General features: G+C 45.3%; 1 protein-coding gene across 1 annotated transcript in view; it reads left to right on the top strand.

Moving 5' to 3' along the window:
• Positions 1–17036, top strand: part of TIAM2 (TIAM Rac1 associated GEF 2) — a 219048-nt gene that overhangs the window by 113177 nt on the left and 88835 nt on the right. The window contains exons 4-7 of the mRNA XM_072767283.1: positions 1065–2177; positions 7693–8128; positions 13339–13511; positions 15777–16001. Coding sequence (XP_072623384.1) covers positions 1071–2177; positions 7693–8128; positions 13339–13511; positions 15777–16001 — 1941 coding nt within the window. The 5' untranslated portion in view covers positions 1065–1070. The remainder of the gene's footprint in view (positions 1–1064; positions 2178–7692; positions 8129–13338; positions 13512–15776; positions 16002–17036) is intronic.

The raw sequence follows: 17036 nt of genomic DNA, 5'->3' as shown, positions 1-17036 counted from the left end.
GACTTGCATGTTTGGCTTAAGTAATAGACTTATTGAACAAAGTGGGGTTTTAAAAGGAATGAAAAGAATCTATTTTTTTTTTCAGATATCCGCATTCTGAGAAGTCAGCTTCCAATTTTTTTTCCCTCCCCATGTTCTAAAATGAGGACCCTTAAAGGCTTTAGATGAGCCTTTTTTATTTTTATTACGTTTTATTAAGATGTCTTTCTTCCCCAAATGAGAGCTTTTATTCTCTACCCCCACCCCTGTTTTCATCTCAGCCTCGTTTTGGGGGACTGGTTTTGTGGTGTTCCTACTCTGTGTGATATATATCAAAGCTCCTGCAAAGTATGGTACCCTGACTCCTGTTATTAAAAATGTGATTTTGAGCAGTAGTCTCTTATACTGGAGTGTGGCATTAGCTCTTCCAATAGTTTGTGTAGAATGAAAATCTCTTTCTCTGATCACTGGAAAATCAGACTATTGGAGTGCCAGAGCAAAGATGCTTTCCTCTCAAGTTTTTCTGTTCAAGAGTCATTTATTCAGAACCTCTCAGCACCAAGCCTAAGGGAGGCCTCAGCTTTAAGCTGGTTTTTATGCCTATTCAACTTCTGGACTAATATCATACAACACATTATGTGCTTAAAGCAACTAGCACCTGGGCATGAACCCGGTCTACTTGGTTGATGACCCGCATGGCACAAAGAGAGCCAATTCAGTAGGTCACTTCTGCCCCTACTTCTCTGAGTTCCGTGAGACACAGAAAAGAAGTTGCTTGGTTCTTTTGCCATGTGTGGAGCTTTTGTTTTGTTTTTAGAAAATTCTGTCCTGGGCAGCCTGGGTGGCTCATGGGTTTAGCGCCGCCTTCAGCCCAGGGCGTGATCCTGGAGACCCAGGGTCGAGTCCCACATCAGGCTCCCTGCATGAAGCCTGCTTCTGTCTCTGTCTGTTCCTCTTTCTCTCTCTCTCTCTCTCGTGAATAAATAAATAAGATATATATTAAAAAAAAAAAAAAAAGAAAATTCTGTCCTAATGGAATGTCACTTGGGTCCTGTTTCTTACTGACGCTACTGTTCTCAATTTAGGTTAAAATGGGGAACTCCGAGAGCCAGTACACCCTTCAAGGATCTAAAAATCATAGCAATACGCTCGCCGGTGCTAAACCAAAGCCTTGCTCCCTGAAAATCCGCAGCATCCACGCGAAGGATGACAAGTCGCTGCACGGGTGGGGTCACGGAAGCAGCGGAGCCGGTTACAAGTCCAGGTCCCTGGCCAGAAGCTGCCTGTCCCACTTTAAGAGCAGCCAGCCCTACGCGGCGAGACCCGGCGGGCCCGCGTGCAAAGGCCCCAAGGGCGGCGCGTCCGCCAAGCACAGGACGAGCGCCCCGGCCCCGGCCCCGGCCCCGGCCGCGGCCGCGGGCAACGGCTTCCACCGCGCGGGGCGCGAGCGCGCGGGCTCGGCCGCCTGCAACGGGCACGTGGCCTCCTGCTACGGGAGGAGCGAGGGCGGCGCCGCCACGCCGGGCGAGGGCCGCGGGAGCCCCCGGGTGCTCATCAAGACGCTGGGGAAGCTGGACGGCTGCCTGCGCGTGGAGTTCCACAGCGGCGGCCCGCACGGCGCGGCGGCCCCGGGGGACGCGGACGCGGACGCGGACGCGGGCGGCCCGGTGCGCCTGCTGCGCTACTCGCCCGCCCTGGGCCCCGGGCCCGGCTCGCCGCCCGACCCGCACTCGCGGCCGCGCTCCAGCAAGGGCAGCTCGCTGAGCTCCGAGTCGTCCTGGTACGACGCCCCCTGGGGCGCGGCGGGCGAGGCGGGCGAGGCCTGCGAGGCCTGCGAGGCCGAGGGCCCCTGCCCGGGCGCGCCCGCGGCCCCCAGGCCCCTGCAGCAGAGCTCGTCCCTGTCCTCGCTCCGGGAGCTCGGGCCCGACGCCCGCCTGGCGCCCGCGGGCCTGCGGCTGCCCCCCGACTTCGCGGGCGCGCACGCCGGCCTCAGCCACCGCGTGGCGTTCGCCTCGGACATGGACGTGCCGTCCCGGGTGGAGCGCCGGGACCCCGCGCCCTACGCGTCCCTCACGCTCCCCTGCCGCCGGCCCAAGGCCCTGACGGAGGACGCGGCCAAGAAGGACACGCTCAAAGCGCGCATGCGCCGCATCAGCGACTGGACCGGCAGCCTCTCCCGGAAGAAGAGGAAGCTGCAGGTGGGTGCGCGCGGGGCGGGGGCGGGGCGGGGCGGGCTCGTCTGCGCAGCCGTGCGCGTGCGCGTTTCCTCTTGCTCCCGAGGCGCACAGCTGGGCGCCCCCCTCCGCGGCCTGTGGAGCAACTGCCCTCAGGAAGCACAGGGTTCCAGAGAGTTCCCCGCCGACTTGGCCGCCTGAGAATTTTCCTAGAGCTTAGTCTTTAAAAAGCCTGAGCAAAAAGGAGAGAGACTGCTGTCATTTTTGGGGATGAGTGGCCTTCCTGAACCTGATGCTACTTTGGGGAAATTCACTTTTTTTTTTTTTTTTTTGGATACATAAAAAAAAAAAAAAAGTCTGTACAATGTACAATCTCACCGCCTTCTAAGGCGATGGCAAACACTTTTGAAAACATCTTGTACCCAAGGACGTGCAGATAGCAACACTACGAGAATGCCTGACAAAAACATGATAATGCCTGAGGAAACAGGAATTTGTGCGGATGGTGATGCTTGTGCATGATAATGATGTATAAAGTGGTAATGGGGGAAGCAGAGTGGCTCAGTCACCGGGAAGGAAGGTAATGGGTTGCCTTTTTAGCAGCAGCTGATAGATTTTTAGATCTTGAGCTCTTGACTTTTCCGTTTTGCTTGTTTCTGCGTTTAGTTATTTGTAGAAGGAAGAAAGCTTTTTCTTTTTCTTTTCTTTTTTTCCTTAACTTGCACAATATGTCACGAGAACTTGAGTGGGCAGTTTGTCTCTACTAAAACGGCACTGTATCCACCGTAGATGGGTAATTGTAGAATTTTATAGTGATTTGGGGTGAAAAAGAATGTGACTTCCCAGAGTACATTGTTTCAGGCCTATACAACTGTTAGTTATTTCCCTCTTACGCATGAGGTACACCACCACCACCTCTCCTATGTTGTGCTTTGTTGCCTTTGGCTCGCCCTTTACCCAGAGATCAAGAACAGATGATCCCCCATCCTGCTGCCCAACTCTTCATATCCCCACATGTAGTAATTTTCGGACTCCTTACTCATCACTTCTTTCTCTTAAACCACTGCCCGGTGGAAATTAGACCTTTTCTCACAGGTCCTGTGTCCCAAACATCCGACAGACGTTGATCCCTGATGGGGAAAGTAGCTCCACGCTGCAGTCCCACACTGACCGCTTTCATGCCTCTGATTCATGTGTTTTCATGCTGACTCGTGTAGCCGTCGTTTTCTGTGACCCCGCATTGATCCTGGCATTGAGCCAGTTACTGTACATCTCTTGTTTGTAGAGACTATGTTTCTCCTCTGTGTTTGTGGCCTGGCTTACACACCACTCTGCTGAGTGTGTTCAGGTTCAGTTTAGCTAACAGCTGGCCAGTACCATGGTGTATTGACCATGTTCTGTCCCGTTCAGGCCCTCCTCACTGCCCCTGGGTGAGGTGACCGCCTTCAAGTCTGCATCATCCAGAGGCTTTGCTCTGGATGGTTTGTAAGCCTGTGGAATTAATAAGAGACTGCTTATATGATCAAAGAATCCGAATTTGAAAGCTGGGGAGGACTTCCCCCTCATTTTAAAAATGAAGAAAGTAAGGCGTAAGGAATTGGAGAGTCCTCCCTGAAGGCATGGGGCTGGTTGGTGGAGAAGCCAGGGCCAACACCATTTCTGCTAAACCTCGTACCTAAACATTTTCCACTTAGCCACATGGGCAGGATATTGTTGATAACTACGAAGAATTGCTTTGGGATTTTTGAATGTTAAACTGCTTTGGATTTTTAAAAAGTGTCTTATGAAGGCAGCTTTTTAGTTTTGCTTATGTTGCCACAATTGATAATCTATAAATGTGAGCAAGATGAATTTTTCTGGTCACTTTTATTGGTCATTTTTTTTTCTCCCTCCTTTGAAATCCTTGCACAATTCGTGGCAAAGATTTGCCATGGTTTATTTTTTTATTATTATTTTTTTTAATTTTTATTTATTTATGATAGTCACAGAGAGAGAGAGAGAGCCAGAGACACAGGCGGAGGGAGAAGCAGGCTCCATGCACCGGGAGCCTGATATGGGATTCGATCCCGGGTCTCCAGGATCGCGCCCTGGGCCAAAGGCAGGCGCCAAACCGCTGCGCCACCCAGGGATCCCTTGCCATGGTTTAGATCCTTAAAAATGTAGTCAATGCATGGGAACAGAAATTCTGACTTTATAACATGGCACCAAATGAATGCATATTCTCTCACACACACCCAAACTTCTGTCTGTCAGCAGGGTTAAGGTCCAGAAACCCCTTACCATGATGGATAGAGTTACTTGTTTTGACTTTAAAAAAAAAAAAAAAAAGATATAAAAAGAGCAACCTTTTTTTTTTTTTTTTTTTTTCTTTAAGGGCTTTCAACCAGTAGGGTAAGTTAGGCCCTTAAAGCAGATACATTAGTGAGAAAAAAATACACAACTGATAAAGAATATCACACTAATCAGAGACAGAGAGAGAGACACACAACATGTGCTAGCAAGTAGTGTGTGTTTGATGCCAATAAACTCTTCATATCATTGGGCTGTACTGTAAGTCCTTGTTCCTGTCCTGGGTGAACTTTCAGTTCTGTCAGGGTGGGCTGGGTTATGCTGAGGTACTAGAAAGCTCTTAGATCTCTGAGGGTTAGCACAAGCAAAGCTTCTTTCTTTCCCATGTTGTCACCCTGGTCTTCATTGTTCCTCTTTGGGACCGCAGGTCCACAGAGCAGTTCCATTTGGAATACCTCAAGCTGTGATAGCAGAAGGAGAAAGGAAATCGTATGTTGGCTTTTTTTTTTTTTTTTTTAAGATTTTGTTTATTTATTCGAGAGAGAGAGAGAGAGAAAGAGAGAGAGGCAGAGACACAGGCAGAGGGAGAAGCAGGCTTCACTCAGGGAGCCTGACGTGGGACTTGATCCCGGGTCTGCAGGACCAGGCCCTGGGCCGAAGGCAGTGCTAAACTGCTGAGCCACCTGGGCTGCCCAGTGTGTTGGCTTTTAAAGCTTCCACATTTCACTTCTGTTCACATTTATTGGTCAAAGCAAGTCACATGGCCATGCCTAACTCTGAGGAAGAGGAGTGGGGGGAGGGGAGAAGGAATGGGGGAGGGCAGGCATCTTTGGTGGGTAGCATTGACGGAGGAGATTCAGGATGCAGAGATCCTGGCCTTTGGGCTCTCCATCTTAATTCTAGACTTCACAGGCTCTCTGATGAAAGGCATGTGAAGAATTTCCAGGTGTGAATTTGGTATATTTTCCTAGAAAGTGAGGAATGGTGAGGATTAGTTTTCTTTTAGCTCCCGAGAGTGACTGATGTCTCTTGAGTCCCTCTCTTATCTTTGCTGTAGGGCCCTGGTCCTGATGGTACGTTATCCATTGCTTGTGATTATCCAGTTGCTGAGAACTGGAAATCAGACTGCTTTGTGTACGTGTGTAACTTGGTTCCTTAGTTTCACACCCATAGCATGCTGATCAAGAAATCTAGCTCAGCTGATTTAGGAATGGATGTCCATTCATTCATTCCTATTACCCTGAAAATCAGTCACTGGTTATTAGGATTCTTAATAGAAAGCCTTAGAAATGTATTAGGAACTGGAAAAGTACACATCTATGTCTCAGAACCAGTTATAAATGCTACAATGCAATGATTTCCCATTTCATACAGAGGAAAGTCTGTCATGCTTTGCTATGGTGGAACATTTAAAAGTCAACACTACAACTGGAAGACTCTCTTATGAGAAACACTGTCAGGAACGTTTTTAGGTCACATTTAAGTTTGGCACCCGAGCGTCTTTCTCTGGCAGGGTTTGGCTTGTTTTGAAACACTCCATTATAGCTCTTGCTGGGTATCAGAGGCATCCCAGTGTTTCGTGGCTATGAGTCAGAGTCATATTCATAGCTGAAATGATGTAAATGCTAGCTAAATGAGAAGTATTCCTTCACCTCTTAGGTGTTTTTGAAGAGCATTAAAATGACAATTAAAAAAAAAATCTTAAAACTATTTTGAAAGTTTCTTCTCTAAGTGACTCACCGCAGCTGGCTTATTTGCTCTGTTCTTGCATAAGCATATGTGTATAAATAAATATAACTATGGGACATAGTGTAAACACAAGTAGAAAATAATATTTTTGTTAGTAATAGCTGTGCTTGGGGCTCAGTTGTTTATTTACCCTGGCTATTTGGAAGCACTCTCCAGTTGATGATTTTCCTACAAAAGATAGCAGATACTTGCTACTGGATTTCTGGATTGAGTGTCTGAAAGGGAAACCCCTCCACACAGCGCAATATTTAAAATAAGGCCTTTGGTCAGTGGTCCTTGACTCATTTTCCCCTCATTTTTACTTTAATAGGTAAAGCAATATAATGGAAAGCCCTCTAGCAGCTGAGTTGATAGATGTGTGTACTTAGCACCGCCCTGCAGGCTTACCTTAATCTAAGCTCTAACTTTGGAATGTTAGTGTCTTTTGAGTCTTTAGTTAGGCTCACGTTCTGCTGAAAAATGTCGTAATTGATGTTTACCAGTGAATGGCCTATATGAGAGTTTTTTTTTTTTCTTAAATAAATAGATTTGTCCTCCTCTAAATGAGGAAACAGTCCATGTTTTCAGCTCTGTGCCTGGTCAGAGTGCTCACTGCATTGTAGTCTAATAGAGGGGCAACTATTATTATATGAATATTATTTTATTTAGGGCTGTTTGGGTCTGATTTTTATGTTGTAGTACACATTAAAGTTAAGAATCATGTCCTTGGTATCCCCAATGCCTGGAATAAAATAGATGTTCGAATAAGAAGATATGAGTAAATGAATATATTTTACAGAAGAAATTCCCAAAATAAGTAAAAACAACAACAAAAAAACCCAAAACTACTTATGAAAAACAACAGTTACTAGCAAAACCTTTTTGTAGATCAAGAATCCCAGTCTGAGGTATATGGTTTTTACTATCTGAAGAAGGAAAATAAGATGCTAGACATCTTCAAGTCTTGATAAAAGTAGAGGTAGGCAGAAGCTGGAGACCGTGTTTTGGGCAGACGAAAAGTGTGCATAACGACACCTAACAACATCCCGGTGCCTATTCCTTACCCACCTTGACCCTGGAGCTAGAGATTTTCTGCCTTAACTTTAAAAGGATCCAAGTGGAAGACAGACTGCAAGAGCATGATGACTTCCTTCCAGGAAGACACCGATTATTCATAGTTAGCAAAGAAACGTCAGCCTAGAAACCTTCACTGATGTGTTTTAAATATACTAGCTAATTTCTTGATGCTCAACATTGGTTAGATTAAGGAGAGAGTCAGTAGTATTTTGTTTATGTCTTTAAGCATTGACTCCACTGGCTGTCAGTTGTGTTGGGCAACAACACTGTTTCTACAGTTCTTTCTGGTTTGGTGACATGATGACGGAAGATGCATTTCTGTTAAAAGGATTTTGCTTTGCGGCAGCAGCTTTAGCAAACAACAGACGACACGTTTGCAGTGTTGGGGAAGGGATGCTTTGTGTGTCCATAACCTCTGATGGGTGCTCGTCTGCCTTGCTCACAGGAGCCAAGGTCCAAGGAAGGCAGTGACTACTTCGACAGCCGCTCGGATGGACTGAACGCAGACGTGCAGGGGCCCTTCCAGGTATCTGCTTCCCTGTGGCCAGCAGGCTCAGCTCAGATCCTGTCTCAGAGAAGTGAATCCGCTCATGCAATTGGCAGCGATCCCCTCCAGCAGAACATTTATGAGAATTTCATGCGGGAGTTGGAAATGAGCAGGACCAATACAGAGAATGTAGAAACGTCCACAGACACTGCAGACTCCAGCAGCGGGTCACTCAGCTCTTTGGAGCAACTTGATCTGCTCTTTGAGAAGGAACAAGGGGTGGTCCGAAAAGCTGGATGGCTGTTCTTCAAACCCCTCGTCACTTTGCAGAAGGAAAGGAAGCTCGAATTGGTGGCCCGGAGGAAGTGGAAACAGTACTGGGTAACCCTGAAAGGTAAGTGCCCTGCTGACTCAAGAGGGCCCCTGGAATCATTGGGCCCAGCTGTCCTCTCTCCTAGGAAGCACCAGTCTGGTATTAATTTGTGTCAGTGTGAAGGGATTTGATACACAGTCTCCCAGCCTGCTTTGCTACAGATACTTTCTCAAACCTAGATAATATGGCTTGCATAATATTCAGATATATTATTTGTACTAATACAAAGCGATGGAATTCCATAGATACAGCTTATTATTTTATAGTAGGTATTTCCATACCATTCTTAATACTTTCCCTGCATCTGGGGGTAAAAATATTCCAAATAAGTAACCAAATGTAGATCCTGAGTATTGTATTCTGCACACATTCAGAACTCCAGAGAAGAATCCTCCTCAGCTTGTATGACTAAGAACATCTGGATTATTTGATTTGTGTCCTCTAACCTTTATAAACTAAGAAAGTCTAATTGTAATCATCACAAACAAATGCCCCCCTTTTTCTTCACATAAAGGAAATAGGAGTAAGGGTTTGTTTTGTTAAGATGCTGCAAGTTTCTTGTAAGCATTGCCATTTAAAAATTCTAATTGCCTTGCTCATTGCGGATGTATAGATTTGAAGTGATCTAAGTATCCTGAGGAATAGCGAGGCTCTGAGTCAGTACAGTGTGGATTTATACAGATGTAAAGATGGTTTACACAGATGCAAACAGGAAAAGCCTCACAGCCTCTGGCACTTCTGCACAACCGTCTTGTGACTCCGTCAGAGGAACTGAGTGTGGTGTTCAAAGCCAAGCTTCCCTCATTATCGGGAGACAGCCTTCTCTATCCTGAGAGAAAGCAGAAATGGGAATTATATTTGCAGACAGTTTGTGTGAAAGGCCTGGAGCTCTCCCACAAGGATCCTCACCCTGCCTCCCCATGTAGAAATTGTGAGATGTCCTCACCTTGGCCTTAGGGAGCTGGTGCCATTTCATGATAACCCAGAAGCCTGTGTGGGAAAGATACACTTTGGAAGGCATTTTGTCTTTAAGTGACACTTCTCCCTAGCAAACTGGAGGGTTTATAAAACTCGACCCAGTCCCCTTTTTCTAGCTTGTGGTACATTGTGGTTGAGGAAGGCCAAGAACTTTAACCTTGTTTGGGCAGGCTCTTACACCAGGTGACAGATGAAATTTGGAGAGTTGGAATAAGGGATTGAATCTGGCAAGATATAATTTTAAGGGATAAGTTATGCTCTCAGGTTTAATAATCAGATATCTATCCAAGTATAGCATAGGGAGATGTGGCTGCAGAGTATTACAAGGCAATTTGGAGGTTTGACCTGTAGGCCATTCCTCGAATGGGTTTCTGATTGATACTGATTTGATACTGATGAAGTTGGTATGAAAGTAGATATGATTTAAAGGAGTGAATGTGATCATTGGCCACGTCGTTATAGATGGCCCAGGTTCTACAGACACATCAGTCTCTCCTTCCTCTGCCCTGGGTGGAGCTGGCCATTTCTGTCCTTGGGGGCATGATGGTGCAGAGCCCTGTTAGTAAAGCCAGATGAGGATTCTTGAGTAGGTTTGACCTGAAGTATCTCTGACTGCAGGGGGGAGTGAAATTGTCTTCTCAGGAGAGCGAGCATCTGGGATTGATTATGAATCACAGCCTGAAGCTGCCTCCTTCCTGCATGTTGTTTGAAAGAGATGCACTCGACTCCATATGTGACACGGATCTGTTTCTTATTTATTGTGTTTATTTATTTATTAATGTGAAATTTGTTTGTTAAAATGGATGCTTTGGGAAGTTGTTCCTTGCCTATTTTTATGGCTCTGAAGCTCCCCTCGACCCCCCGTGGTGGTGGAGGCTGATGATGGGGGGTGTGTGTGTCCGTGACCTATTCTAAGAGTTGGGGCCATAGGTGACACCGGAAAGATGGAGTCATGCCATATGGAGGGTGGCGTAAGGATCCAGGACCACTTAGCCTGCAGAAAACCAGGAGTGGGCGGCAGTGAGCAATAGTCTTGTAGAAGAGGTGCTGCATTTATTCTGGTTCTCCAGAGGTTGGGCCAGGACTAATAGCTGGAAGGCAAAGTGATTCTGAATTCAAAGTGACCAGAGCCAGGAGCATGTGGAGGGACGCCATCTTCCCGATTTCCCTGCCCCTGGAGACATTTGTGCAGAGCCAGATCGTTGGGAGGTTTCCTGGGGGAGGAGATTCAGGCAGGTCTCACTTCCGGTTGGCAGAGCACCCCGCACTTCCCCTCCAGATTCTGGTTTCCCCAGGGACTCTGGCTGCTGACTTCCTGGGGAAGGGATGGTGTCTGGCACTTCCAGGATCTGTGCTCTGGACTCTGCACTGCTGTCTTGGTGCTTGCTTGTAAAACACTTCAAGACCCATGGATAAAGGGTGCTTTGTAAGTGTAAATGTTATCAAGCACACATTCCTTCCTTTTCTTTGCAGCCAAGGAAAGTCATGCGATAAAGATGTTTTTTTTCCAGCATAACCTTTTCCATGTGGCTTTCTATACCTCTTTCCTCTGGGAATTCACTAGGTTGAGTTCAACTCTCTTGGCTTAGACTCCAAGTTGTAATGTTTGGACTTAACTATTTGGTTTAATCTTAGTTAAACACACACACGTATATATACACACATGTACATTTAAGCAGAATTTAAAAATTATCCTTGAACTACCTAGGCAAATAGATTGGAAATGGTGTTCTGGAGAGAGCAGCTATAAGCACACCGTCTGGTTGTATGCCTGTGTCAAATATATAGTGTGTTAAGGGTGTGAATGTTTTTGGGGGCTTGGAGGATGTAATACATTTTTAACAAAGATAATTCTGCTTTCTGAATGTCTTTTCCAACGATCGGATTTTCACATTGTTCACAGGGGACTTCCTGGACTGAGTAGTTGGCAAGGTGGAAAAGATAATCCCTCAGAATGCATGACGTCAGGAGCGAGTTTCCCAAAGTAATTGGGGGCTGCTGGTGGTTCTGGCCTGCAGTAGGGCAGCTCGGGGTGGCGTGATGAGCGTGGCTTTGAGAGGGTATCAAAGGGAAGGTTAGGTTTGAGGGAAGATGAGACTAACTCTCTTTTTCCATTGATGGTATTTCTCATAGTACTTCATCTATTCTTATACTTCCACTGCTGTTATGGTCTGTTTTCTCTTTCTGCTCCATGGCAAGAAGAACTTCCACTGTCCTCCAGGCCGAGACCAGCTCCTGGTGGGGTCTGGGCAGGGCTGGTGGACGCAGGCTGGGTACAGGCAGCGGGGGCAGGAGGGCTGCACTGACAAGGGGTGCACCCCTTTCCATCAGCGTTATTGCCCTGGCATTGGGGACACGGATGAAGTTGACTTTGATGGAATAGATTTACAACTGATTTCCTGTTCTTTAAATCCCACCACAACAGAATTGGGCATATTGTTTTACATCCTGGCCTGAGTCTAAAAGGACATGTCCTGTTTTGGCTTTGCACTGCCCCAGTAGAGCTGCAGTCTATCGCAGATGGGGCATTTGGGTTGGCGGCTTCTTGGCACCTGCCCAGGGTTGTGTTCATTTCCTCTAGATGTAATGACTCAAACCACAGCCGCTGGGAGTACAATGGTAGGGAAACTGGCAAGTGAATGTTAACCTCTCAGAAAGAACTGGGTAGAACTGGCATGGGTCTATCACCTCGCCCCCGCTCCTTGGGTCCCCAGGTCGTGGCAGATTGCATACATAGCAGCAGACAGGCCTTTCCTGATGGAAAGATTGGGGGACATTGTTTCTAATGCATCAGTGCTGGAAAAAGAGACTTGATCAGCTCTGCAGGAACAGCCCTGGCCATGTAACTCTTGTTGCTTTCCCTCCTTCTGGAAGCCTCTCTTAGCCTTTTGTTTGCAGGAAGAAACATGGCTAATGCTTCTTGGGATCAGTAAGTACCACAGAGGAAGAAAATGCTGTCCCGATGATGCTGTTCCTGAGGGCAGACCTGCCTGCCAGCATCTTTTTCTCCTGGCTTCTGTGCTGCACTGGATTCCATTATCTGAACTTACCTGTCCAGTTTAAGATGGGATTTCGAAGGAAGAAATGAGACTGGCTAGCATGAAATAGCTTTTTAAAAAACATATAGACTTTTAGGAGTGAGGACTCCTAACTCAAAGGGGAAGACAGTCACGTAGTGGACCTCACTCATTCACACTACAGCTGAAAGCAGGCTGGTGCTGCTTTACCATCAACCTAAGAGATTTGTGCAGAGCAGGGGATGGTGACCTTATCTGCCCTATTTGGATGTCAGGGCTCAGCATCTGAGAAGTACTCAAATGTGTTCATTGGAAGGAAGGTTTTTCAACAAGAGAACATGCTTGTGAGCATTTTAGAATTAGCTTAAAAATGGCATCTAATAATCATCAGACACTCCTACCTAATTATCAAAGTAGATCCTTAATAACTTCTGCCTACAGTACCTCATTAGCTTATTAGGGGAAAGCTGTGCACATGCAAGCATTTTTCAAGTAATATTTTAAAATCGAGAGATATTTAGTTTCATTTTCCCCTTTTAATCTAAACTAGTAAAATTTGCAATATTATCTCTTCTTATTGTGAGATAAAAGAATACACTAGTACTAAATTAGTTTACATGGCATTTGGAGAATTAACTGGGTACTTTATGATAAATGGCAAAGTTCTGCAGGTAAATTTGTTTTCTTATTACCACAGATTCTAAGTGTAGAAGCTCCCTTAGTTAATGAGGATGGGTTTTCTTTCTGCATTCAGATCTCTTAAATAATGCAGTGTTGTGGTTAAGAACGAGGGCTCTGCAGCCCGTGCCTGGGTTCAGGTCCCTGCTCTGCTGCAGTCCAGCTGTGGGACCTGCCCAGTGCTATATATTTCTCATCTGTAAAATGGGGTTAATAACCATACCTGTCTTCTGGGGCTGCTGTGGAGACTGAATGAGCCATTGAAGAACTTGGAAGAGTTCCTGATGGAGTAAGCAACAATATTCCTTGGTATTGTTGTTACTGTGTTTACAGAAACATCTCCTTTCCATCTGAGTTACATTAATATGACAAGGCATGCTTTGGATACCAGAATTTCCTTTTGTATTACATGGTTGTCTCATTCCATTTTCTTCCCTTCCCCCCCCCCCTTTTTTTTTTTTTAAAAAAAAGATGTATCCCTTTCCTTCTCCCTACTTTCTTGGATCCTCAGGACTATGACAGAGATGATGTCACTTTGCTTCTTTCTCTCTCTCCTAGGATGCACCCTGCTATTCTACGAGACCTATGGGAAGAATTCCATGGATCAGAGTAATGCCCCTCGGTGTGCCTTGTTTGCAGAAGACAGCATAGTGCAGTCTGTCCCAGAACATCCCAAGAAGGAAAACGTGTTCTGCCTCAGCAACTCCTTTGGAGATGTCTACCTTTTCCAGGTAGTGTCAAGCTTTCTAAATGTGGGGTTGAGGCAATGGCATGTGTACTATGAGGACAAGAAGGAACAGAATGAAGAGGCAGAGCCTAACAATGAAATAGAGTAAAAGCTTAGTCTTTGGGTTGGAGCTTAAGTAAGAGAATTGGCCTCTGTTCGCTGTCAGGTGTCATTAAGTCATTCATACAGCCAACATTCCTTGGGATACCCTTCAAGTGCCAGGCTGTGGCCCATGGGGTGGTCTTTGGGATAGGAAGAGAGAAAAATCGTGATCTCCATTCTGGCATAGCTCATGATCTAGTGGTGCAAGGTCTGAAATTCCCAGAGTGGAGGCTTTTAAGTGAAGCCTACAGAGTATGGCTAGGAGAGCTTTCGATTTTTCCCCAAGAATCCCAGTACAAGTAGAAGGAGCAGCTTTTCAGGAAAACCTTATAGACAAATGCTGTAAGGTCTCATTTCCAATGGAAATGGGCTTAGGATGTTAAGATTCAAGTTATCTGCTGTTATGATTTTTAGTAATTTTTTTTTTTAGCAAATGTGAAGCTTAAGAGCATGGTGTAATGCCAAGCCATTGGTATTGGCGTCAGCCTTAGGTATGAGGTCCTGGTGCTGTCGTTGAGTGTGTATGCTACCTTAGAGTACTTCCTGAATTGCTCCGAGCTTTGGATCCTTCAACCAGCAGGATAACAATAGCTTATAGAATTGCTTATTTAAGGATAAAAAATGTGCATGTGTTAAGTGCTAAAGAAATTCTAAGTATTAGTGATTAACTTGAAAGAGGTAGAAGTGAAGGAAGTGAAGTATGCTTCTGAAGAGCTTCCCAGTCTAAACCCATTGCGGCATGTAGACCCAGTTTGGGCTGCAGATTATATCTGACCAGTAAGGCTCATGGAAGACCTCATGGGTCCTAGGTGTCTCGATGACAGTGGTCCTGGACACCCTGAGGAGTCTTGCAGGACTTGCAGGAATATAATGTTCTCTCAGCCAGCTGACTTTGGGAATTTAGAAATCTCTGCACAGGATTTCCTGTTGCCAGTTCTAGGTAAACTCATTGGGCATCTAGCCTTATTGCTGTCCTCAACTAGACTTACAAGATTCAGAGTTTGAGATTTGATTTTTCCTTCTCATAACAGAAAGGTTGCTTAGAGTTTCTTTGATGCTCTAAAGCTAAGGAATGAATTGCTGTTAATCTGAATTGTAGGGACAGTAAGAACATTAGATTAAATCTGCATGGACTGGGGCACCTGCGTGGCTTAGGTTAAGCTCCTGCCTTCAGCTCAGGTCATGATCTTGGGGTCCTGGGACTGAACCCTGCATCAGGCCCCCTGCTCAGCGGGGAATCTGCTTCTCCCTCTGCCTCTCCCCCCACTCGTACTCTCTCTCAAATAAATAAAATCTTAAAAAAAGTTAAAAAAACAAAAACATCTGCATGGGCAAGTGTGATACTAGTATTTTGTGGTTTAGTTCAAATATCCTTAGTTCTCAGAAATTTTCCCAGTAGGTCCTATTGTATGATCCCAGAGATCATTGGAGGATCAGTCTGTAGCTTGAATGTGTGTGGTTTTTCTGGACATCAAGGAAGCGGAAGGGCTTTTTAGCCCTGCTTAGAATCATAATCTTTGCCCATTCTGCTTTTTTTAAACTTGCTTTATTTTAAAAATATTTTTCCCATGTGAGAATTGCATGTAGTCATTGTGTCTGAAGTTGACTTAAGAGTAGAGAGAATAGAACCATTAGGTATGTTCCCAGTGCTCAAAGACAACTATTTTGATGTTGTGATGTCCTGTCCCACCCCCATTTTTTTTTATAGATTTCATAATTGAGTTCATACCATAGATGAAATTTCATATCCAGGTTTCAGAGTTTAACATTTTAAGCCCTAATATTTTCTCACTCTATTAAAATTATGAGGAGAAGCACCTTTTAGAGAACAGCATAGCATAGTGTAGACACTGAGCTGAGTGACTCTACCCTGGTGTTTGGATTACTCCTCTGCTCTTGGCTCACAGCTTGTTTGTAGTTTGTTGTCCTGTCATATTTGGAGCTACACGATCATTTCTGCTGTGCTCCGGGCATTCTCTCAGACTCTCTGGAGTCAAGGAAGCCTGCAAACCTGAGCTGAGTGGTTGTGTGTGTTTTTGAAATTAAACAGTTTTTATGAAGTGAAGTACTTCTTGGGTTTTATACATCAAAGCCCAGCCTCCCACTCTGGATGGTACTTTGTGGTAAAACAATTCCAAATAGGTTTTTTCCTCCCCCATGTGTTTAGGCCACAAGCCAGACAGATCTGGAAAATTGGGTCACTGCCATACATTCAGCTTGCGCATCCCTTTTTGCAAAGAAGCATGGGAAAGAGGACACGGTTCGGCTACTGAAGAACCAGACCAAAAACCTTATTCAGAAGATAGATATGGACAGCAAGATGAAGAAGATGGCAGAGTTACAGCTGTCGGTGGTGAGCGACCCAAAGAACAGGAAAGCCATAGAAAACCAGGTACTGCTTATTTGTGTATTTTCTTTCATTGCTCATGTCACTTAGAGCAAAAATCTGAGTTTGAATGCAAATGGCGGTGATGTTTCCTACACCTGTGGGGGAGATTCCTTCTGTGGCCTCTTGTTTCAAGTACTTAATGGCAGCACTTTTGTGACATCCATGACGTGTTAGGCTTTACTGCCTTTGGTTGTTGTTTTGTGTCCAATGGAATATTTTGTGACCAAGGCTTTTTTCGTAATACTGGATAGTTCTTTCTGGCCTGGCTGACTCTTTCATATAGTCCCTCTCAGACCAAGATTTATATAATAAGACCAATAGAAGATTAGACAGATAGGATTCTAATACAGAGGGTGGCTTTGAAAAGTATGGTTTGGTGTAGCACAGCTCTTCCCATCTGTGGATTCCAAAAAAACAGTATATGTATTTTTTTTTCTGTTTATAGCAGATATGGTTCTTAGGAAAATGCTTTCTCTGGTCTAATTCCACATTCATATCATAATTAAATAGGTAGTTTCTATGCTGTTTGAATTTTGGAGGAGGAGAAGCAGCTTTTTGTTTTCCTTTGCTCACACGCCCTCGGCACTTAGACATGTGGCCATGAAAATTCTAGCATCTCTGTCTTCATAAGTGCAGGATGAGTGTTGTATCTTTAGAAGATTAATCAAGCAATGGCTTGGAGGGCAGATAGGCTTAGCGAGAGCTGTGATTTAGTGGGATGGCACTGGTCTGGATGTGTGGTTACCAGGGCTCGGTGCAGAGTGTCTCCAGAAGTTTTCACAACTTATGTGGAAAACGTATTTCAGAGTAAGTAATTTCTGTAATTCTACGGAATCTCAATGAGAGTATCCTACACTCCTGAATTGAACTACTCCTCAAACAGAATATGCCATTTACCTAAAGAGTACCTGCTAGCAAAATACAAACTTCCAGTTAAGAAGGAATTGAAAAGGGAGTTGAAACTGCCTGACAGAAGGAAGGGAGATGGCAGGTGTGTGGGAGTTTGGCAGGAACACCATGGCTGGAAGAAGTGCTGCC

The sequence above is a fragment of the Vulpes vulpes genome, chromosome 1 (genome assembly GCF_048418805.1).
Source record: "Vulpes vulpes isolate BD-2025 chromosome 1, VulVul3, whole genome shotgun sequence".
NCBI lineage: Eukaryota > Metazoa > Chordata > Mammalia > Carnivora > Canidae > Vulpes > Vulpes vulpes.
The sequence above is the reverse complement of the archived record's forward strand: the minus strand, read 5'-3'. Positions and strand labels throughout refer to the sequence as shown.